This window comes from Chamaea fasciata, unplaced genomic scaffold (genome assembly GCF_029207755.1).
Source record: "Chamaea fasciata isolate MVZ Bird 193981 ecotype frontalis unplaced genomic scaffold, bChaFas1.0.hap1 SCAF_15, whole genome shotgun sequence".
NCBI lineage: Eukaryota > Metazoa > Chordata > Aves > Passeriformes > Sylviidae > Chamaea > Chamaea fasciata.
Window position 1 is genome coordinate 1,703,118 of NW_027094100.1, and position 18,986 is coordinate 1,722,103.

General features: G+C 41.6%; 1 protein-coding gene across 2 annotated transcripts in view; it reads right to left on the reverse strand.

The window, feature by feature from the left end:
- DOCK2 (dedicator of cytokinesis 2) overlaps positions 1–16,353 on the reverse strand; it is a 157,252-nt gene extending 140,899 nt beyond the window's left edge. For both annotated transcript variants that reach the window (XR_010723196.1, XM_066197618.1), the window contains exons 1-8: positions 16,265–16,353; positions 9,767–9,850; positions 6,894–6,934; positions 5,217–5,272; positions 4,974–5,070; positions 3,768–3,916; positions 2,040–2,175; positions 535–689 (exon numbers count right to left, since the gene is read on the reverse strand). Coding sequence is in view for 1 of the 2 variants with exons in the window: in XM_066197618.1 (XP_066053715.1) it covers positions 535–689; positions 2,040–2,175; positions 3,768–3,916; positions 4,974–5,070; positions 5,217–5,272; positions 6,894–6,934; positions 9,767–9,850; positions 16,265–16,301 (755 nt within the window). In the remaining variant the exon portion in view is untranslated. The remainder of the gene's footprint in view (positions 1–534; positions 690–2,039; positions 2,176–3,767; positions 3,917–4,973; positions 5,071–5,216; positions 5,273–6,893; positions 6,935–9,766; positions 9,851–16,264) is intronic.
- Between the last annotated feature and the right edge of the window lie 2,633 nt (positions 16,354–18,986).

The window sequence follows — 18,986 nt, forward strand, 5'->3', positions numbered from 1 at the left end:
GTACTAAAGTTGCATAACAGACACCCTGTGGTGATGATTCAAATCTAAGACCAGACTAAAAAGACAGGAGAAACACTATAAAAGTTTCAACAGTAAGTTTTAAAAGAGTATCTTGAACATAACACAAACAGGTACCATCGTCATAGTCTGTTTGATGGGAATACTCAACAGAATTTTTATCTACCCAGAAATTTATAAATGTAATTCTTTTTTTCAGTCCTCCCCCTTCAGCACTTTACTCCAAACACCGCAATACAGCCCACTTAGAACAATCTCTAAAAACTGAAAGGGGCTGAGGCTTTTCCAAACTTCTGAAATGTTCAACCCAGGAATTACCTATGAAAACATTTGGAAACTCAGAATCCTTTAGCAGCAGACAGGAAGCAAGATCTGTCCATGCTCCACATTGCTTTTGGTTTTATTCCTTTTATTTACACATTCTTTGCATTATTATATTATTACAGCACACTGGCAATTTTTTTACTTCATTTTGGCCACTTGCTACTCTTCTGCAGCCAGAGGAGAAAGCTTTACCTTATAATTGTTGACTTCTGTGGGTCGTACAGGGACATAAAGAGCTCTGCATCCTCTCCAATTCGGCAAACAAAATTCCTCACAAAGACATACAGGCTGTGTGTGGGGGATGAAGACATTCGGCAGTATGAGGCATAATCTGGCTGATCCTTTGACTACCCAGGAGGAGGAAAATCAGTCAATAATAATCCATGACTTGAAATGGTGTCATACTACAAGCAGTTGTACTTTCTAGAACATGTAGCAGTTAAAACTGAGAAGGAGAGCAGGGAGTTGGACTCAGCAATTATCATAATTCTCTTGCACCTTGAGCTACTCTGTGACTCCCATGTCTTAGGCCGGTTCTTCAGCCAGTAGGAAATGATGTAAAGGGGGAAATACTCTCCCCACTCTCCAAGAAAAGAGCAAGTATCAAGATGTCACCACAGAGATAAGCCTACAAGCCTGAAAGAATTTGCTTTTGAACACACTAGGCTGTAGCAGAAGGCCTATGATCCACATCACAGTGGGGCTGCAGTGTGCTGGAGCAATAGCAGGATGAAGTCAGACTCTTTGAAGAGGAGACAAACAACATGCTGAGATCAGGACACAGCTGAGCAGGTTCACTGACTCAAAAATAGGCTCCTGAATTCTACCTGCCTCCCACCTTAACCAGCAAGAAGCAGCTTCTTAAACACTTCTAAACCCATTGTTTGTCCCTATTTTGAAAATAAGTCACCACAGTCTGCCACAGACTCCCAAGTTTCATTTTCCTTGTATTGTCAATTACAAGGTGTTTTCCAGTAATTTATCATGGATGTCATTGAAGTATCATGACAAACCAACTAATTTCTGTTTAGTGATTTACTTGCTTTTTTGCAGTTTACTTTCTCATAAATGGAGAAAAGAACCAAAGAGGCTTATAAATGCTCGCAGAGGTTTAATATTGCAAAAGGTCAAGGAAGTGTAGTCATCTGCTTTGCATTTAAAAAGATTTAATTTATGCACTTGTCAGCTTTGTTTTGACACATTAACTTCTGCTGTTCAGAAGACTATGCTGAATTCACCTTAGTTCCCCTTCAGTGAGCTTAAATTCTTCAGCTTCGTCAGACCAACTAGCAAACAGCAACACTGAGCAAACAACCAGTGTAGTCACACGGTCTTTTGAAAACAAGCTGTGGTCAGTGCTGCTTTGCAGCCTGAACTCCAAGTGTGTAACTATTCCCTGTGCAATTCAGACTACTGAGTAGTCCATGGGTGGAGTGGAGACATATTTCCATATAGGAGCTCAAGAACAGATTTAGAACCAGCTTCAGACGCGAGCTTTCAACCCAGCCCACAGCCCAAATCCAGCGCACAAATGCAATTCCATTTGAGGCTTTGCCATATTTATAACGCAAGATTGTGGATCTACTCCTAAGTCAGAGGAAAAAATTTCCACCGAATTTTGTGGTTCCTTCCTTCAACCCTTAGTTTTTGCTCGGATTTTAGCAAAGGAAGCATTAAGTTCAGCCAGTCATTCCTACCATTTCCTCCTTAATTCGCTCAGTGATTTTATTGGTTGCTTCTTCATGTGCATGAAAAAGGCTGATAACGCTTGTTTTATCTGGATCCAAGATATTTCCATCCTCATCTCTAACTATCAGGTCTAGCTCAAGTACTCTGTGAAAATAAAAAAGGCATAATGGTAGGGTTATTTCCTTCTACATAAAGAAAGCATAGAAACGTAATAAACAAGGAGGCACTTAAGGACTTGAAGTTATAAAATTTAAATACATGCAACAGCATTTCACTGAAGAAAAATTTAATTGTACCCCATGATTTTTTAAAGTTGGTGTCTAATATTTAGGAATTTATAGAAATGTCACCAAAGCTTTGAAATGCCTCTTCCATGAAACAGATCCACCCTGTTCGCCGACTTCTGGCAGTCGTCATCGCTTTTAGCTCTTAACACTCAGTGTTCGTAATCAAGATGTTTAGGACCTTCCTGTTACCTTCTGCTTTTACGTTGCTCCCTCACCCTTTCTGTCCCAATACTTAGCTCTGCTTTCTGCCCTGCTGTCATACCAACCACTCCGATTTTCCTTCCATCCTCTTTCCCTATCCCACAACGACCCCCTCAGCCTCCATTGTCCTTTCCCCTTTACTCTTCCTCCACAGTTTGGGAAGTTTCCTTCACACCACACCACTCAACCCCACACTTCCAGGAGCTTACAAACACTTTCCAGCTTGCAATCTAAATCATTTTAAACATCCCCTTCACCCCTACTCTCCCATAGGAAACACTTTACTGTCTCGTAATACAGAAAGAATGTAAGAGCGACAAAACAGAAGCCTGAAAGCAAATGAATTTTAATGTTGTCTTAATCACGGCTGGGCTTCTTTTGTGCAGTAGGATGTATGTATTCCACAGTGTGCTCTGTATGAACACAGTTTATTGCAAATTTTCATCCAAATTATAGGGAACAAGTTAAGAATTTCATAACACCTTCTGGTCACTTTTTACGTGCAGCCGCAGGTAATTATAGACTTTCAGCTGCACAGAGGCCTGCAGGCCACGACCACCACAGTCACTTAAAACAGCTAAACACAGTTTATAAGCAGATTCTAATGCCTGTAAAAACAACACTGTGAAGACTTTTTTAACAAGCTCTATCTCCCCCCCACCACAGCAGATGGTGGGACACCATTAACCTCACACAACCTGACAATTTTGCCAAAAAATACGTGGCGTTGCAGTGACTTTTTATTAGCAAGCAGGCAAGACACTGTCAAATAACTATTCTGTCCCTGGTAGTTTCACTTCTATTCCCAGAACCTGGGAATTCCCCAGTGAATTGGGTGTGGAGGTGTTTGTTTGCAGACTAAGCGCACTTTGCCAGCACCACTTTTGAGGGTCACTTACTGGACATAGGCCACGTCTGTGACAGATGGACAAATTTTGGGCCCTAGGTATGCTGGTGGTACGTGTACATAGAGGCTGGCTATCTGAACTCAAATCTTCCTAATTGACAAGCTCATGTATTTATAACTAAGAAAGAAATCAATCTTTTGAAAAAGTATTTTTCTATGAAAAGTCTCATCATGGTATCCACTATCAGCACAGCAGTTACGGGGAGAAGTCAGAAAAGGAAGATTCCAAATGAACCACACGTTAGAGTTCCAATCTGCAAACATGAAAACTTTATCACCATCTCTTTGGTGCTGTGCTTCCAATTAAATCCTGCTTTCCAGAAGCAGTGTGGGCCACTTACTTGTTACCATAGTCAATTTTTGATGTGACTTTCTGTTTGAGTTCTTTGAGCTCATCCTTTGGCAAAGTCCCGGACAGAAGCTGTGACCGCCACTCCATCAAGTCACACATCATGGACTGCACCTGCTGGAACCTGGCCTTCTTATTTGCCTAAGAGAGAAAAAACCTCAGTTAGTTTCAGGCTTTGAGTCGAAGTGAAACACTGAGCTTGACAACTAAAGGCTCCCTGTCACATTTAATGCTAAATGACAGCATGAACTAGAAGTAGGCATAATAATGATGTCTCATCCTACAAATTTTTAAGGACAGAATATTGCACGTGATCATAAAGAAATAACATGAATTTTTGTGTCAGGAAAGGGAATGGTGTTATTTTTGTTTTATTTAATGGCACTGTTTTGGAATTCTTTAACAAATTCTCATCAAGAGAAAACATTACAAAAGCTATTAACTTCTGTATGAGATACGGATGGGAACAACAACAGCTGATTGTGGTATTACTGCATTTAAGAAAAAAATGAGAGAATACACAGAAGGGACTAAAGCAGTTCTACTGTCATTCACTGAAAATAAAGAAAGGTTTTCATTGCTGGCTTCATCAAGACAACTAAACAGTGACATGTTTCAGAAAACTACAGCACCTTCAAGATCCCTTTGCCCCAACAGAATGAAGCAAAATCCAGTGGCTGGGATCCTGGAACAATCAGCACTATCCTGGAAGTTGCCAATTATTAATAGCTACTTGCTCCCAGTAACCCTTGAACAACTTCTGTTCTAGCAATCCAAGAGCACCATGAATCTTTTTCAAGTGCATCCCAGTTATTTTTCATACTCCTTTCTGGAAACTTTCCAATGCACCAAATCAAACTTATGAAGAATTTCTCATGCATAGGATACTTTAGGCATTGAAACAATATGCATGAAGCTACAGCACTCCTCAGCAATGTCAGCTTTCTCTTTTCAGAACCACAGGATCATCCAGGTTGCAAGAGACCTTCAAGATCATCCAGTCCAAGGCTGATGGCTGGACCAGATTCAAAGTCACTAGGCATGTAAAGCCACTGAAGAAAATCTTAGTAATGAGAAAGCAACATTCTTAAATCCACCCAGACACTGCCCTGAATGTAGGAAGAGACACGAATTTGAACAAGGCCCCAGCGTGCATAAATAGGACTAAGAGTTAACAAACGGCACGTAAAATATCTACCACATAGAGCTGCTTCCAGATGCTTCCCCATTCCCAGAGAGTTGTGGTAACTTCTTGGACTAAGGGAATCTCAGCAGGAATGACATTTTCTGAATGTCTAGGAAAGAGAAGGAAAGATCACCACGAGCGTCTGCATTTCATGGGTGCGTATTGTACTTACTGTGGGCGAGGTACAGAAACGCCTTAAAACTCATTCTGCAGCAGAAAAGCTCAATGATGTAATAAAACAGATGAATTCAATACCTTTCCTTTTCAGCAGCAGCTTCCTTGATGTGGATGAAGGATTTAGGAAATATTCCCTAATGAAAGAGAAAAAAAATTATAAATCCACACTTACTCTTCAAAAACATTTGGGTGACAACCGTGACCGTGAACATAAACTGTAGTGACAAACTGTAATGCCCAAACTAACTCCTGGATATTTAGTTTTCTGTCCAGATGGATGCATTTCTATTTGACAGGCAAATAATGGAAGTTTGTCATATCTCTCCCAATGTAGACTGCATAGCATCTTTGTTCCTAACATCATCTTCCACCCCAGAAAACAGTTCAACTAAATACAATTTAATAAAATAAAACTTAAATTCAGTAAAGACTTTATAAAGTGTCTGTACAACATCTCATATCTGTTTTAACTGACCTCTGTAGAAAACAAATGTCACCAGACAAAGATTCTAATGTGACTGTCCTTGCTCTACAGAAGCTGAAATGTCTCAAGTCATCCTAAAGGAATGTTTGACAATCACTCTGTCCGTGACAATCCTCCCCTGAACTGGCAAATCTCACCTGGGCAATTAACTAGATCCTTCCTGGATTCTTCTCTATTCAATAACTCACTTATGGTACTTCAAGTACCACAATAATTCAAGAACAAATGTGCTACTTTACAAAGCCTTTCTCAGAATTAGATTGTGGCTTTCATAACCATTCTCTTTTAGGCACTGGATCTTAATCAAAACACAATCGTGTCTTATCGCTACCACGCTCTTTTTCATTAAGATTGAAGTTCAAAAAAGTCCATGAAAAAGCAAAGAAGAAGGCCCCAGTAATGGTAAATTTAGTGATATCTTAGTACACGATATTAAAAATACTTCTTAAATCTACATGTTACGCACGATGATCTTGAAGCCCTTTAGCGATATTAGGAATTAATTAAGAATTAGTTAAAAGGAAGTGGTTAGTTCTGGTAAATATTTTCCCTTTTCAGTTTTAGGCCAAATTTTAATTGATAAAAATAGAAGTTTTACGTAGAAGAAATGGTAATAACATTTTCAGTCAAAAGAAATGTCGAAGTAATTGAAACACAGGTGAAGTGTTTTAATACATTTGCACTGCTGCTCCCTAGAAAATCTTATACCAAGAACAAGTTACAAAAATGCTTTTCTTCTAGAAAAGTGCAGTTGAAACTAAGAAGTAATTTTCTTGCTACTTAACTCAGGTGTCATCATACCCAGGGTAAAAACTTTTCCTCTGTGGCTTTCCATTTTCAAGTCTAAGAATATTGACTTTAGAAAAAATTAATATGATTTTTGTACGTTGGAGATATTTAAGAACTTAAGCCTCATACAAGTTGTTTCTATTGTTTGTAACCTAAAGAATCCTTGGGAAAAGTACAGAGACAAGCACATCTAGCAGCAAATTGAGCCCAAATCCAATTAAAATGGTGGCTCCAACAGTTGTTAACCTGGAGGCACAGTCATTTCTTCTTCATTGATCTGCTTTCCCCAGTCCTCACTCCTATTTACCAACATTGTCCGGGATGAATGCTGATCATTTTAGTCATCTTGAAAGGAAAGAGTGGAAAGAGCTGACTTGAGAGACCAGAACAGAGAGATCAGGAGCATCTAGGCAGAGATACTCAAAACTTCATGGGCTGACCCCTAAGAAACAGTCCCATAGGAATGGACAATGTGATCTTACCTCTGCTCCTTTGTACCTCACTAGGTAACCCCTGTACCAACCTGAAAGGAAGAAAGATCACTCGGTATGACATAAAAACCATGCACTACAAAGCAGACAGTAAAATCATGGAGTTTGTTCCACAGGAAAAAAAAAAAAAAAACCTAGAATGGTATTTGTAAAAATTAATAGTTACTTCAAACATACATAGCTTAAAGTGAGTAACAGGGATTGTATTAAGCGTGACTTACATATTGTCAAATAGGATTGTATTGACTGCTTTTAAGCCTTGCAGAGTGAGTACAGATAATTGTACGCAGAATTTAACTGCCCATGCTCTTGTTAAAGAGGTAGAATAAGATATTTTTTCTGTAAAGTAGTATGTGCACACCCTTAAATGTCTATGTTAGCCACAAATCCTGATGGTCCTGGATGGCCCATGAAGCTCTTACGGTGTTCTAGGCCCAGGATTAATCCAGTACAGCACACAGTGGTTACACATCCAATTTCCTTCCACGTGATAAGGTTAAGTCACTGTTGTGCCATGAGAAACTATGGCTTTTGGACCCAACCACAATAAGCAGCTTCTTGGTGTAAATTCAAATTGGAATGTCAAGAAAACTCAGGGCTATTATTGGGCTCCTGCACCATTTGTAACGAGAAAGCTCCTCTGAAAGACAGGAGTGCAGAACTGCAGCAGTGGCAAGTTAAAAATTAATCCAGGCTTTGTTCCATGTATTCCACGGTTAAGTCTCAATGAACTCCAAAAAAACATAAAAAGCAGAGTTCAGCCTTACTAAATAAGATCAGGGGCCACATCCCCTGTGTATACACCCCATCATCTGCCCAGCAACAATTTTTAACTCTGTTGAATACTACATCTCCCATCCCATAGAAAGAATTTATGACCAAAAGCATATATTTTCTAATTGTAATTTCATGCACAGATACGATCCCTTTGCTATCATCCTTTCTCTCACAGGTATTGCAGCCATGCAAGCAAAACATAAAATAACAGAAAGAAATCCCAATGCCAAACAGCACAGTCAGAAAGGTGATGCTAAAAGTCACAGGATGATTGCTGACCTCAAAGAAATACTCAGGACAGATTTGTTTGTTTGTTTGTTTGTTTTGTTTTCTGGTTTTTGTGGTTTGTTTTGTTTTGTTTGTTTTTAGTGTTTTGTTTGTTTTTTCTGCTGTGGGATTTTTTTTTTCTGCAGTGTTTTATCAACAATAAAATTCCATCTTACTGCTAAAACTGAATTATTTGCACATAGTCTCAATTTACAACCAAGCGTGTAAAATTTGTTTCATCCCATTGGCTGTGACAGCACATATGTGTTCTGTGCATACATTCTGTGCGTGCAAAACCAACTAAAACAGGACATAAAAAGGAGCACAGGAAGAATCCTGTCACCCTTGGTTACTCACCAGCTGCAGCTGGCAACATATTTTGAAGATATCTGATAAAAGATGAACTTCGCTCACACAATGAGAAGGATTCCACTTCTTCATTGACGAATATATTTCATAAAGCAAGGCATGACAGAGCATATCAAGGGCAGGGGATTCAGGAAAGGCTTTTAGATAAAAAATAACCCCATAAAATCAGCACTCCACTCGCTAGGCTGGGCTGACAACAAATGGACCCCAGGAATCCTAAGCCTGAAATGCTATTTCTTCAACTAACAGACAATACGGGGATGAGGAGGTTCCTGGTTTGTGTGTGTGTTTTGTTCTTAGCCAAAATGTTTAGAAAGAAGGCTTAAAGAATTACTTTTTTTAGGAGAGGACAGAATCATCGCGACTCTGTTGACTGCTGGGTGACATCAATGTTTTCACTGATGCTTAAAGATATTGAATTAATTTTGCAAACAGAAGAGAAATAATTGTGTTTTTGCGCTCCAGTACATTGTAAACATGGTTTTTCAGGGGCTCCTCCCTCAAATACTCTGCTGTTTCCAGACAAAACAGAGCTCTGTGTGGTGGAACCAGCTTCAAAGTCTTTGCAGCCTTGTGACCACAACACACCAGGTGTCCCAAAACTGAGCTGGCTCTGCCTCTGCACTGCAGCAATTGGCCTCTCTCTCCAATTTAACTGCAGTTAATAAGACACATGCCCCATCAACAGAAATAGGTTGAATAAGACAATTTCACAACATATTTTTCAAAGCTTCAAGCAATTTGTAATTTTTATAAAAACCCTTGACCTGGTCAAGAGCATCACTGCAAATAGAAAATAAATCACTCTCAGAGTGACATTTGCAGATACCTAACTGCTGAGCGAGTTATTACTCACTCCACTCTCCTTGGAGCCATAACTCCACTCTCCTGGCTTTATAGCAATGGGAATCTCAGTAGCTCTGTCAGACTCACAGAGAATCAGTGGGGATTGGGAAAGTATTGACTGTCCGTCCTGCGTGACTTGACTTGGACTTTCGCTGTTTAACATGCTCAATAAGCTGGATGGCTTTCAGAACTGTTTCTATCGTGCTGACACTCCGATTCTTAACTGGGTTTCCTCATTATACAACAGGATGATGAGGGTGTTCAATATCTCCCAGTAACAAATATTTAGTTTGGAGGCTAAAAGTGTACTCCTTTAAATCTTAAATCAAATTTAATGCAAGTTCCCTGAGGTATATCACAAGCTGGCACAAACTTCATGAACTCTGCATTCACCTTGATGACTTCCTCATTTGATGAAACCATTCCTAAAAAACCACACGCACTGCAATATGTCTAATTTTGGCTCTTCAGAAAAGATTAGGTTCTTCCTCAAAATAGACCACCACAAAAATGAGGGGCATTAGAAAGCTACTGATGTAAGACGGAGAACTGCTGTGAGGTGAAAGGATGATGTTATTCACAAAGAAATGGAAAATGTGACTTACCTTCACAGGACTCCCGGATGTGGACCACATCACCAATCTGCAGGGATAGCTGTGATACCCCCGTGCCTTTGAAATTGTATATAGCTGGAAAATTAAAGGATGAAAACAATATTTTTCAATATAGCTACAAAGCACAGCGAAACTAAAAACCACACCAGTGGTTAAAACCTCTTTTTTTTTTTTTTTATTAAGGTTTGGATATCGGGGTCAATACACCAGGCCAGACAAACAGAACTATAATTCTATCAAGAAACTCCATTTGCCAGCATTAAATAATCTCTTTTCTCCTGAGAATGGAAAGGCGGTGGAAAGGGCCAGTGCTGAGAGCAAAAACCCACCAAACAAACCCCAGAGAAAACTCAGCAAGCACGGGGACAGCAGCTATTGATCAGCAAGGCTCTGCACGGGATTTAGGAGCCCTGTTTAGATGCAGGTCTTTGATTGATACACAGTCACAGCGCTGGGCAACTGTTTGTCCACTGGCCCAAAGCATTTAAGCACACAGTTTACAGAAATTTATGGCTGCACTGGTGTGAAAGGTCACAGAGATGCCTGTAAAAACTGAATTTACTGAATTCTTTCCTGGGTTTAGATGCTTTAATTTAACATAAAACGGTGTTTCATATGGAAACAGAACCAAGTTTCATAATTTTCTGTATTCTCTGTATGACTCTGAAAAAAAAACACAGGAGCAGTGGATTTGGGGTGTTCTAATCAGAAACTTATCTGCATGTGGTTAAGAAACACCAGCATTTCAGAGAGAATTCAAGAAGCTGAGCTCTACATCAGTTATGTTCCAGGGCTACAGGATGTGGGCTCCTATGTTAACCGTGCCTCTGTACATTTTTTTCTTCAAGGGCTTGGTTACAAGTTTCTACAACAGCATTTCAGCAGAAGTGATTATTGAAGCTGCAATCACACAGGGCAACTGACTAAAATACAAAGAGCTGAAGCCCCAGTTAAACTGTGCAGGTGAGAACAGGCTGCCGAAGGTGACCCCAGGTGTGCAGGTGTTGGTCAGCAGAGCTCTGCCTGGGCTCCTGGCAGTGTCCCCATCCAGCCACACACAGCAACCAAACCTGCAGGATTTTGGATGAGGGAAAGCTGATCTGTAAATCAGAGTTTACCTTCAGCATCTCCCTGCATTCCTTTTTCTCCCCTCTCCAGCTTTCTAGAGCAGGATATTCATCTTTGCTTGTCCAACACGTACAATGACATATTTCATTTAAATATTTTACTTATTTTACTTAAATTATTAAAGTCTCAAAGTAAATTGCCTTCCAGGAAAATGCCTGAAGTAGGAGTGCAGAGATAAATAGATTCGGCCTCTTCACTTTACAAGTATTCCATAAATTATGTTTCTTGGGTTTTTTGCCATCATTTTATTTATTATATTTCTGGAACAGAAATTAGAAGGAATTTCGGATTGAAGAGGCTTACTGGACCAAGAGTAAATTCTTGTCTGTGTTGACATAAAGAGGTTCCCAGCAGCTCCTTCTCCTGAGTTGGGAGAGCAAGGCTTGAGTCATCCAAAATATGGGAAGGAGTAAAAGAAGTATAACTTTGAAGTGAGGCTCTGCTGCTCAGATTCAGCCATTTATTCAAGAGAATGCTGAAAACACTTCCTCAGAACTGTCTCAGCCCAACACAAAATTGAGTTTACGTGGAATAGTACATGTGTAATTCTATTCTGACTGGGCCCTTTTGCAGAAGTGGAGGATGGCAAACAACCCTGCGAAGTTGCTCTGACATTTCAAGACACATTTCCTACATTTTTGGGAGGTGGGAGGATGTGGGTGCATTCCCATGCTCTCACACTCTCTTCCTGAAAAGTCCATGGAGATCAAGATTACTGTTGATCAGTTAATACTTCAGATTTCAAAATATGCACTGCTCTATTTAGTTGTAGCTGTCTCAAAACATAGATGCAAATTACTGAGTCATTTATTTACGCGGCATTTCAGTTTGGCTCTCTTCATTAACAGCCCTGAACGCATTGAAAGGTGCAGTAACAAACTGGCAAAGGAAGTGGCTGTATCGTCTTAGATATTTCTAAATGAGTAAGTGGAAACTTAACGAGAGATATTTTACTGTAGAGCTTGGATTGTTTGGTAGGAGGAGTTTAAAAAAATCCCTGTACTAAGTTTTGGGCTATAGATCTGTCTATGCATTTTATGATAAACCACATCCCAAACCACTGGGCAAAAAAGGTAACAAATAACCCAACACCAACAACTTCATCCACAGGTCTTATCTACAGCACCAGAACGCTTGATCGTCACATCTGCTTCTCTTTTCACTATTAACGGTGAATAAAAATTTGACTATTACATCCACTTACGTTTTCTATCACCTGAGTGATGTCATTTCCCTTACAAACTGGGACCTCCTGTATTTGTGTCACCCCAGAGTTCACCAGCCAAAAGCAGGGTTCCCTTTCCTCCACCCTCTTTTGAGATCATCGGGTTGTTGTGTGCACAGACACGTTTAACTCATTATTCTATTCAAAAATAACATGAAAACCCCATGTGGAATTCAAGGTTTTTTTGGTGGGATACTCACAATGGGTTTTTGGTTTTTTTAAAAACAAACTCTCCGGTCAGGAGAAACAAAAGCCCTTTCAAATCACTGAGAAGAACTTTCCTACTACTCTTCTTCCTGGCATCCTGCATCCCAGCCATAAATACAAAATGAGTCAGCATCCTTCAGGCATAGAAGTGACCTCCTTGAAGGTCCCAGCATTCGCTCTGAATCCTGACAGCGATTACTGGCCTCAGGAGCTGCTGAAGTCATGGCAAAAAGATTAGAGGGAGAGATTTGGATGGCAGATGCCCTCCCCAGCCCCAGGCTGTGGTGTCCCAGCAGCAGTGGGTCTCCACACAGATGCTGCAGGATCCTCCCAGGATGGCACAGCTAATGCCCAGAAACTTCAGTTTTCCAGCAGTGTTCCTAAACAGGAACTTTACAGTTCACTGACAGCACAGTTGGAAGATTCTCCCCTGAACGAGCAAAGAAGAAAAACCATCTCTTTAGAGCTCACCATGACCTCTGGGGCAATTTGATAGCACACACATGATTCAGCAAACAAACAAACAAGCGATGCAAACCCCTGAGATTCTCAGCTCCCTCCGAGGCAGAGCTGAAGGCCAGCACATCCCAACACCCATATTCCTCAGAGAGCACGGGGAAACTACAATTTACTGCCAAACGAGTGCAGATAGAGTGCCTCCCCGATTTTAACAGATCCACAGTACATTCTGTGGGATGCGAAATGGCAAAGGCTTCTTAACAGATTAACAGCGAGTTCTGCTGGAAGCCCAAACGCTGTTCCCACCATGGCCCACTTGGCAGGAGCCCCGTCTCACAACAGACCCCAAGAGCAGCCAGCAGACTTGCCTCGAGCGGTACCTGCAGACACCAACGGTGCAGCTGCACAAGCAATCCTGCAGACCCACCCAGCAGGGAGCCCAGAACGCACAGAAGTTAAGCAAGAGACATCAGAGCCATTTTCCACGCCCACGGAACCCCCCACACAAGCGATAGAAAGGCAGTGTAATGATGAAGCAGCACGACCTCATGTGGAAAGCAAGTGGACAATGCCAGGTCAGACTGCTGACAGAGCCAGCCTTCCACACCGAACCAGGAGGGCTTTGAATTGTCCCTCAGGAAGTGGGAATAATCCTCATCCCGTCCATGAGGAAAGCCCAGAGAATCCTTTCCTGCCCAGCCAAACAGAACTGCAAGGATCTGACCCTCAGCAGCTTCACCCAGAGCTTGAGCAGACATCTACCAGTGTCCGTCTCCACGGGAGAAACTGAGGCCTGAAGCAAATCCCTCTGTTTCCATTGAACTCCCACTCCTCTACTGCAGCCAGAGCTGTTGGGTCTGACATACACATTCTCCTCGCTGGATAAATACATGAGAACTCTCTTGTAGAGATGGCTGTGGAGACAGAAGACAGTTAACCTTCTCTAAATTAAATTACGTGTCCTCCTCAAATTAGAAAATGGCTGGCAAAAAACCCCAAAACTCTCATACTGTGCACCTTGTTAGGGAGTTTTCACACACAAAACACTCTAGAAGAGTCACAGTATCCCAGGTAACAGAACCTCTTCCTCAAGAAGTCACATTTCCTCAGTGCTAAAGCCCCGTATTCTTGCTATTTACGTGATTAGCCTGTAAACTACTGCAAGATGAGAACGGTAAACGAGGAAAATCCCACAACCTGCAACACCGAAGCCATTTATTAGCTCAATAATTTTATTATTTATTACCCAAAGCCAGCAGCCTGCCCTGACTCTTCTATCCTGTCCTGCCCACAGGAACAACACAAATTTATGCTGGGAATGCCGCAAGACTAAGAACGGATTGTACTCTCTCAGTACAATGCTGAGTATCTGCGACTTGGACTGCTCCATTTATTTAAGTAAAACACAAAAGTGGGCACAACAGGCTGCAATTTACCGTAGCCCAGGGATGGTGTGGTCTTCCAGATCCACCCTGCAGTGTACTCTGCCCATCCAAAGCGTGATGGGCCCGATGCTCTCAAACTGAAACTCGGCTCATCAGCAGAAACTGAAGGCATCTGGCACATTTCCAATAAGAGACTTGAAAATTCAGTGTGAGGTTTGTAATCAGAGACTTAAACACAAAGATTTCCAAAAACACGTTAGGCAAAATATTCCTGTATGTTTAAAAAGCTTTCAGAATGTATTATTCCAGCAGCTCATCAACTTTCACAGAATTTATGACTCAGAAGACTCAGTTTGCCCATTTTTCTTATCTTCCCTCAGGCACAGGAGGCATGCTTAAAACAGACCATAAATTCAAAAACCTCTTTGTTTGTGACCATAGTTGTCAATACCCCTTGTTCAGACCTCACTATTCCATGAGTTTCATGTACTGGAAATTTGGCAATCACACTGTTTTCCTGCCAATTTCTAAGAATACAAATTTATTTAATTTACGGGACAGGACAGTCAGCGATGGTGGCACATGCTTCTTTGGGTTTGTTTGATTCTTTTAATTGTTCTGGGTGCAAGAGTCTCCCATTTTTCTCACCAACGTATACAATGAAAGGATACATTTGGTTTCCAAGATAGAGTAAAATAAACTGTGAACCAACAGCTCGGCTAAGAAAAGGAACTTCTGGGTATAAACTAAAGGTTGTTGAATTTGTACTCATCTATTAAATTCAAGCAATTGTGCAAAAAATAGAGACAAAATGCTTTTACTGAAGAAAACCTACCGTAGGTGACTTACATTACTGTTCTAATATTGTTGGGAAGTCCATTTGATTGTTGTTTATTTTGCTTTGTGCCACACTAAACCACAGACACCACTACAGTTTTTACATACAAATGTAAAGAGCCTTATAAAATGTTCAGTAGAAAATTTTCCTTTAACCCAGGAAATGAACTCGGGGCCAGCATGTGGCAGCATTATCACCGCCCTGCAGGACACAGCGTGCCCAGATTGTCTTTTACACCAAACTCTGTGTCCACAGTGAGGGTGCAAGCAGAAGGGAAAGGAAATAGCAGCAGGCCTGCAGTGTCAGTTCTTCTCAGCGACCTACTCTAGAGAAAACTGCAATGTTTTGGACATGAAAACAAACTGTCGTCAGTTTTTGAATGATTGTATTTCACAAGATGGTTTTTAGGGTGTGAGGTTTGTTGTACCTTTCAAGTACCATAGAGACTACTACAAGTGCAAAAGTTAGGTGCTTTCTATTATCTGTAAAATTGAAACAGAAAATCTTGACACGTTTTATTTTGTAATGTAAACTGCCACCAGAACAGACTACTTCCATTTTGCAATTCTGCTACTGCTGGACATGGACATTGAACAGCATGTTATTTTCCTCTTATTAATTTCTTGGTGTTACATTTTATTTCATGAAGCCACTTGGGTTTTAATGCCTATCACAAAAAACTATGGCCTACTTAAAATAAAAAAATTCTTTTAGAAGGTTAATAACTAAGTAGTAACATGCATCTTTCAAGAGCCTTGGCTTTGATTCCTACTTGTTTAAGGCTTTTTTAAAACAGCAATTCAATCCTTTGTACAAGTTAACACCATGAATTTTAAGATTACTTTCCCTCCAAAAAGTACGACTTACCAACTGAGATACGGATTTTTCCTGTAACACTGACCACAAGTGACAACCTTGCAGAAGCAGCTGTAGGATTCCCCTTCCCCTACATTTGTTCCCCATAACTTCTGCCTGCTGCACGTTATACAACACATCATTTATTCAGTCTGCTTCTAACACAGCAAGGTGGGAAAAGCTACGTTACTGTGAAAGTGGTAGAGCTGACTCTAGCGTACTCCATGCCATTCCGTTTGCAAGACCAAACCTTTGTACAAATTTGTTCCTTTGAATTAATCCACGCTGGTGAAGCGGATGGTTAACTCATCGCGCCAGAGAAAACACCTGCCCGCATCCTGCTCACAAGACAGAAACACAACGCTCAAATGGCAGCTCCCAGAGCTACTCACCCACGCCGCTCTTCTCAGTCCTGTGCCACCTCGCCATGCCAGGTGAATGCCAAGGCTCCCGGGGATGCCCAGCGCAGAGCAGAGCAGGATTTGGGGGATGCGGAGCTGGAGGCCGTGACAAACACAGGCCCCGGAAGCGCCGTGGCTCCCCAGCCCCGGGACGAGCAGCTGCGAGGGCTCTGGGAGATTTGCTGCCTCTCGGAGCTTCCTTCCTCTTTTCTCAGCTCGAGATACCGTGCCCCGGTGTCATGGGGGAGGGGAATCCCAAACTGGGTGTTTCTCTTGCACCATGTCAGCCCTGAGCACAGAGGCACTGAAGGACCAAAGCCGGGGCAGGGCTGTGGCACCACGGCTCCACTTTGGGTCTGTGCAAAGGCTCGGCCACAGTGACCGTCTCTGACCACGGCTTGTTCAGGGCTGGGCACCACACCAACACCAGGCTGGAAAGGTTGGACTTCAGAGGATGCTACATCTTAAAAACTCTGCTCCTCTAACCTGTCCCCAAATACAGATCTGTGCTTTTCACGTCTCCTCGCCAAAGGGAAACGGAGTGAAGACAAAACCACTTTTCAAACAACACCGACTTTTTAAAATTTCTATCACTTCATGTTTGGAGGAAGAAGTAGGAGGCTCTCTCTCTTCTCTAAACAAAGCAGTACTTTCTTAAAGACTTACTGTCAATACAAAACTGCCAAAAGCAGTTTTTAGGGTATTTCCAGCCTGTGCTTCCACACAGGCTGCCGTGGGAGCCAACTTGGGTGGGGACATCTTGGATGTGCAAAAGACCAGGCCAAGACGTTTGGAACGTGGATTAAAGACAGTATACTGAATTGAAGGCAGTATGCCACCTCAGAGCACCAAGTCTATGCTTTACTTATGGTTTAGAGTTTAAAAAAACCCAAACAAAATCCTTGCAAAATTTACTCTTTGTTTGATCTTCTGCTTAGTACAAATTCAGTTGACAATCCTGTCCTCTGGCCATTCCACTGCAGTTTAGCAATCATTGTTTGTTCAAACTGTTTAACGCTGCCATGCTACATCCATCTCCTGATTTTTGATAACCACCTCGTCTGGTTTTGAAAACACATGACATCTCATTTCTTGATTTTAACTAGCAATCATGTGACCGGACTGCCAGTCTCTCTCCTTGCATGTGGAATTCTGATGTATAATTCTACAGGAAAATCACTGCCACCTTATCACAGATTTGCTTGAATTGGTCTAATCTTAACCATACTAGCTTAGAAAAGGATTTTGCTCCTTACTCTCCCCTAAAATAACATTGAAAGACGTGCCATGTTTACTAAAGTGGGCTAAACTCCCAGCAGCTCCCATTATCTCCATTCACAGACAAGCTTCATCTAAAAGTTCTTAATCTTTTCTGTCCCTGGAAAATCCACTTTATATTATTCTTTTGTCAAAAAGAGATTTTAAGGCTGAACAAAATAACCTTTTAGTTTACAGTGGGTTTTGAGTAGTAACTTTCTAACCACCGGTCATTATCTCCCTCACTCCTCCCAATCCCTGTTGCAGCAAATCCCCTCTTCCCATTCACCACTTGGCCCAAAGGTTGCCTTGTTTTTATTTTCTTGTTCTACCTTGCTCTTCCTTACTGTAATAATACACCAAGTTAATACTTGTATTGTCTTTTGAAATACTTAATGACAATACTTAATATTGTCATTTGAAAGCAAATGATCTAAAATACAGAAATTTCACCTGCAGACTGGGGCCAAATTTGCAACACAAGGGGACTGGGCTCTGGCCAGGACCCTCTGCACTCACCCCAAAAGCCGACTCGAGGGCCAAAACTCCCACAGGAATTGCTGCCACCCACTGCCATCCCCTTCCCAACTCCAGCTCTCAGCATTGCTCAGCTGCTGGAACTTCCTCCTGGCGGATTTTCAGGATGGTGCTTTTGCAACTCCTCAGCTACTGGAAGTCACTGCCACCTCATCTCACTCAGCTCCCACCTTACCTCGTCTGGCTGTGTCTGAAAAATTCCTGCCTGGAACTCCTAATGAATGGATTGGGGAGCCAAATCCATGCACTCAGAGCAAACACAGACACCCTAAAATCCTGTTCTTACAGCAGAGAGCAAACCCCAACAAAGGTCTAAGGAATCAAGGTGAGCAATAGTTACACCCTTTGTCTGGAGGTTTTTATTCCGAGTTAGTTCATTTGTGTAGTTACTTCCACATTGATATTCCACAGAAAAAAAGTGGGCAGGTTCTTCACCCTCACATACCTCACCATTTTTTTCCTGAAGTCTTCTTCAGGACAGAAGGTTTTTACGGAAAACAGAAAACTCCTTGCTTCCCTGAAAGATGAAACCCTCTGTGGAGGAAGCTCACAAGACAAACTTACCTTTTGGGGGCTGGGGACAGGCAGAAGGGAGGCAATTCCCGCTTCCCTCAATACTGCTATCAGTTCCAGAAAACAAGGCCTTCTGAGACACTGAGTAGCTAATTACCCATTTTTTTAGCTAAGCAAATTCCATTATAAAGTAGAATTTGAGCAAAAGACAGAAGCTGCATTTAACTGCCTCTAAATTCTCTTCTATGCCAAGATCTGCGAGCACAGCTGCAGAAAAGCAACTGATGAGACCAACCAGGAGCAAGTAAGAAAATACAGCAAGAACTCTCGTGCACAGCACCTCAAGTGTGCTATGGCAAACCCAAAGCCTGAACCACAGACAAGATCCCCCACCTGCACGAGGATG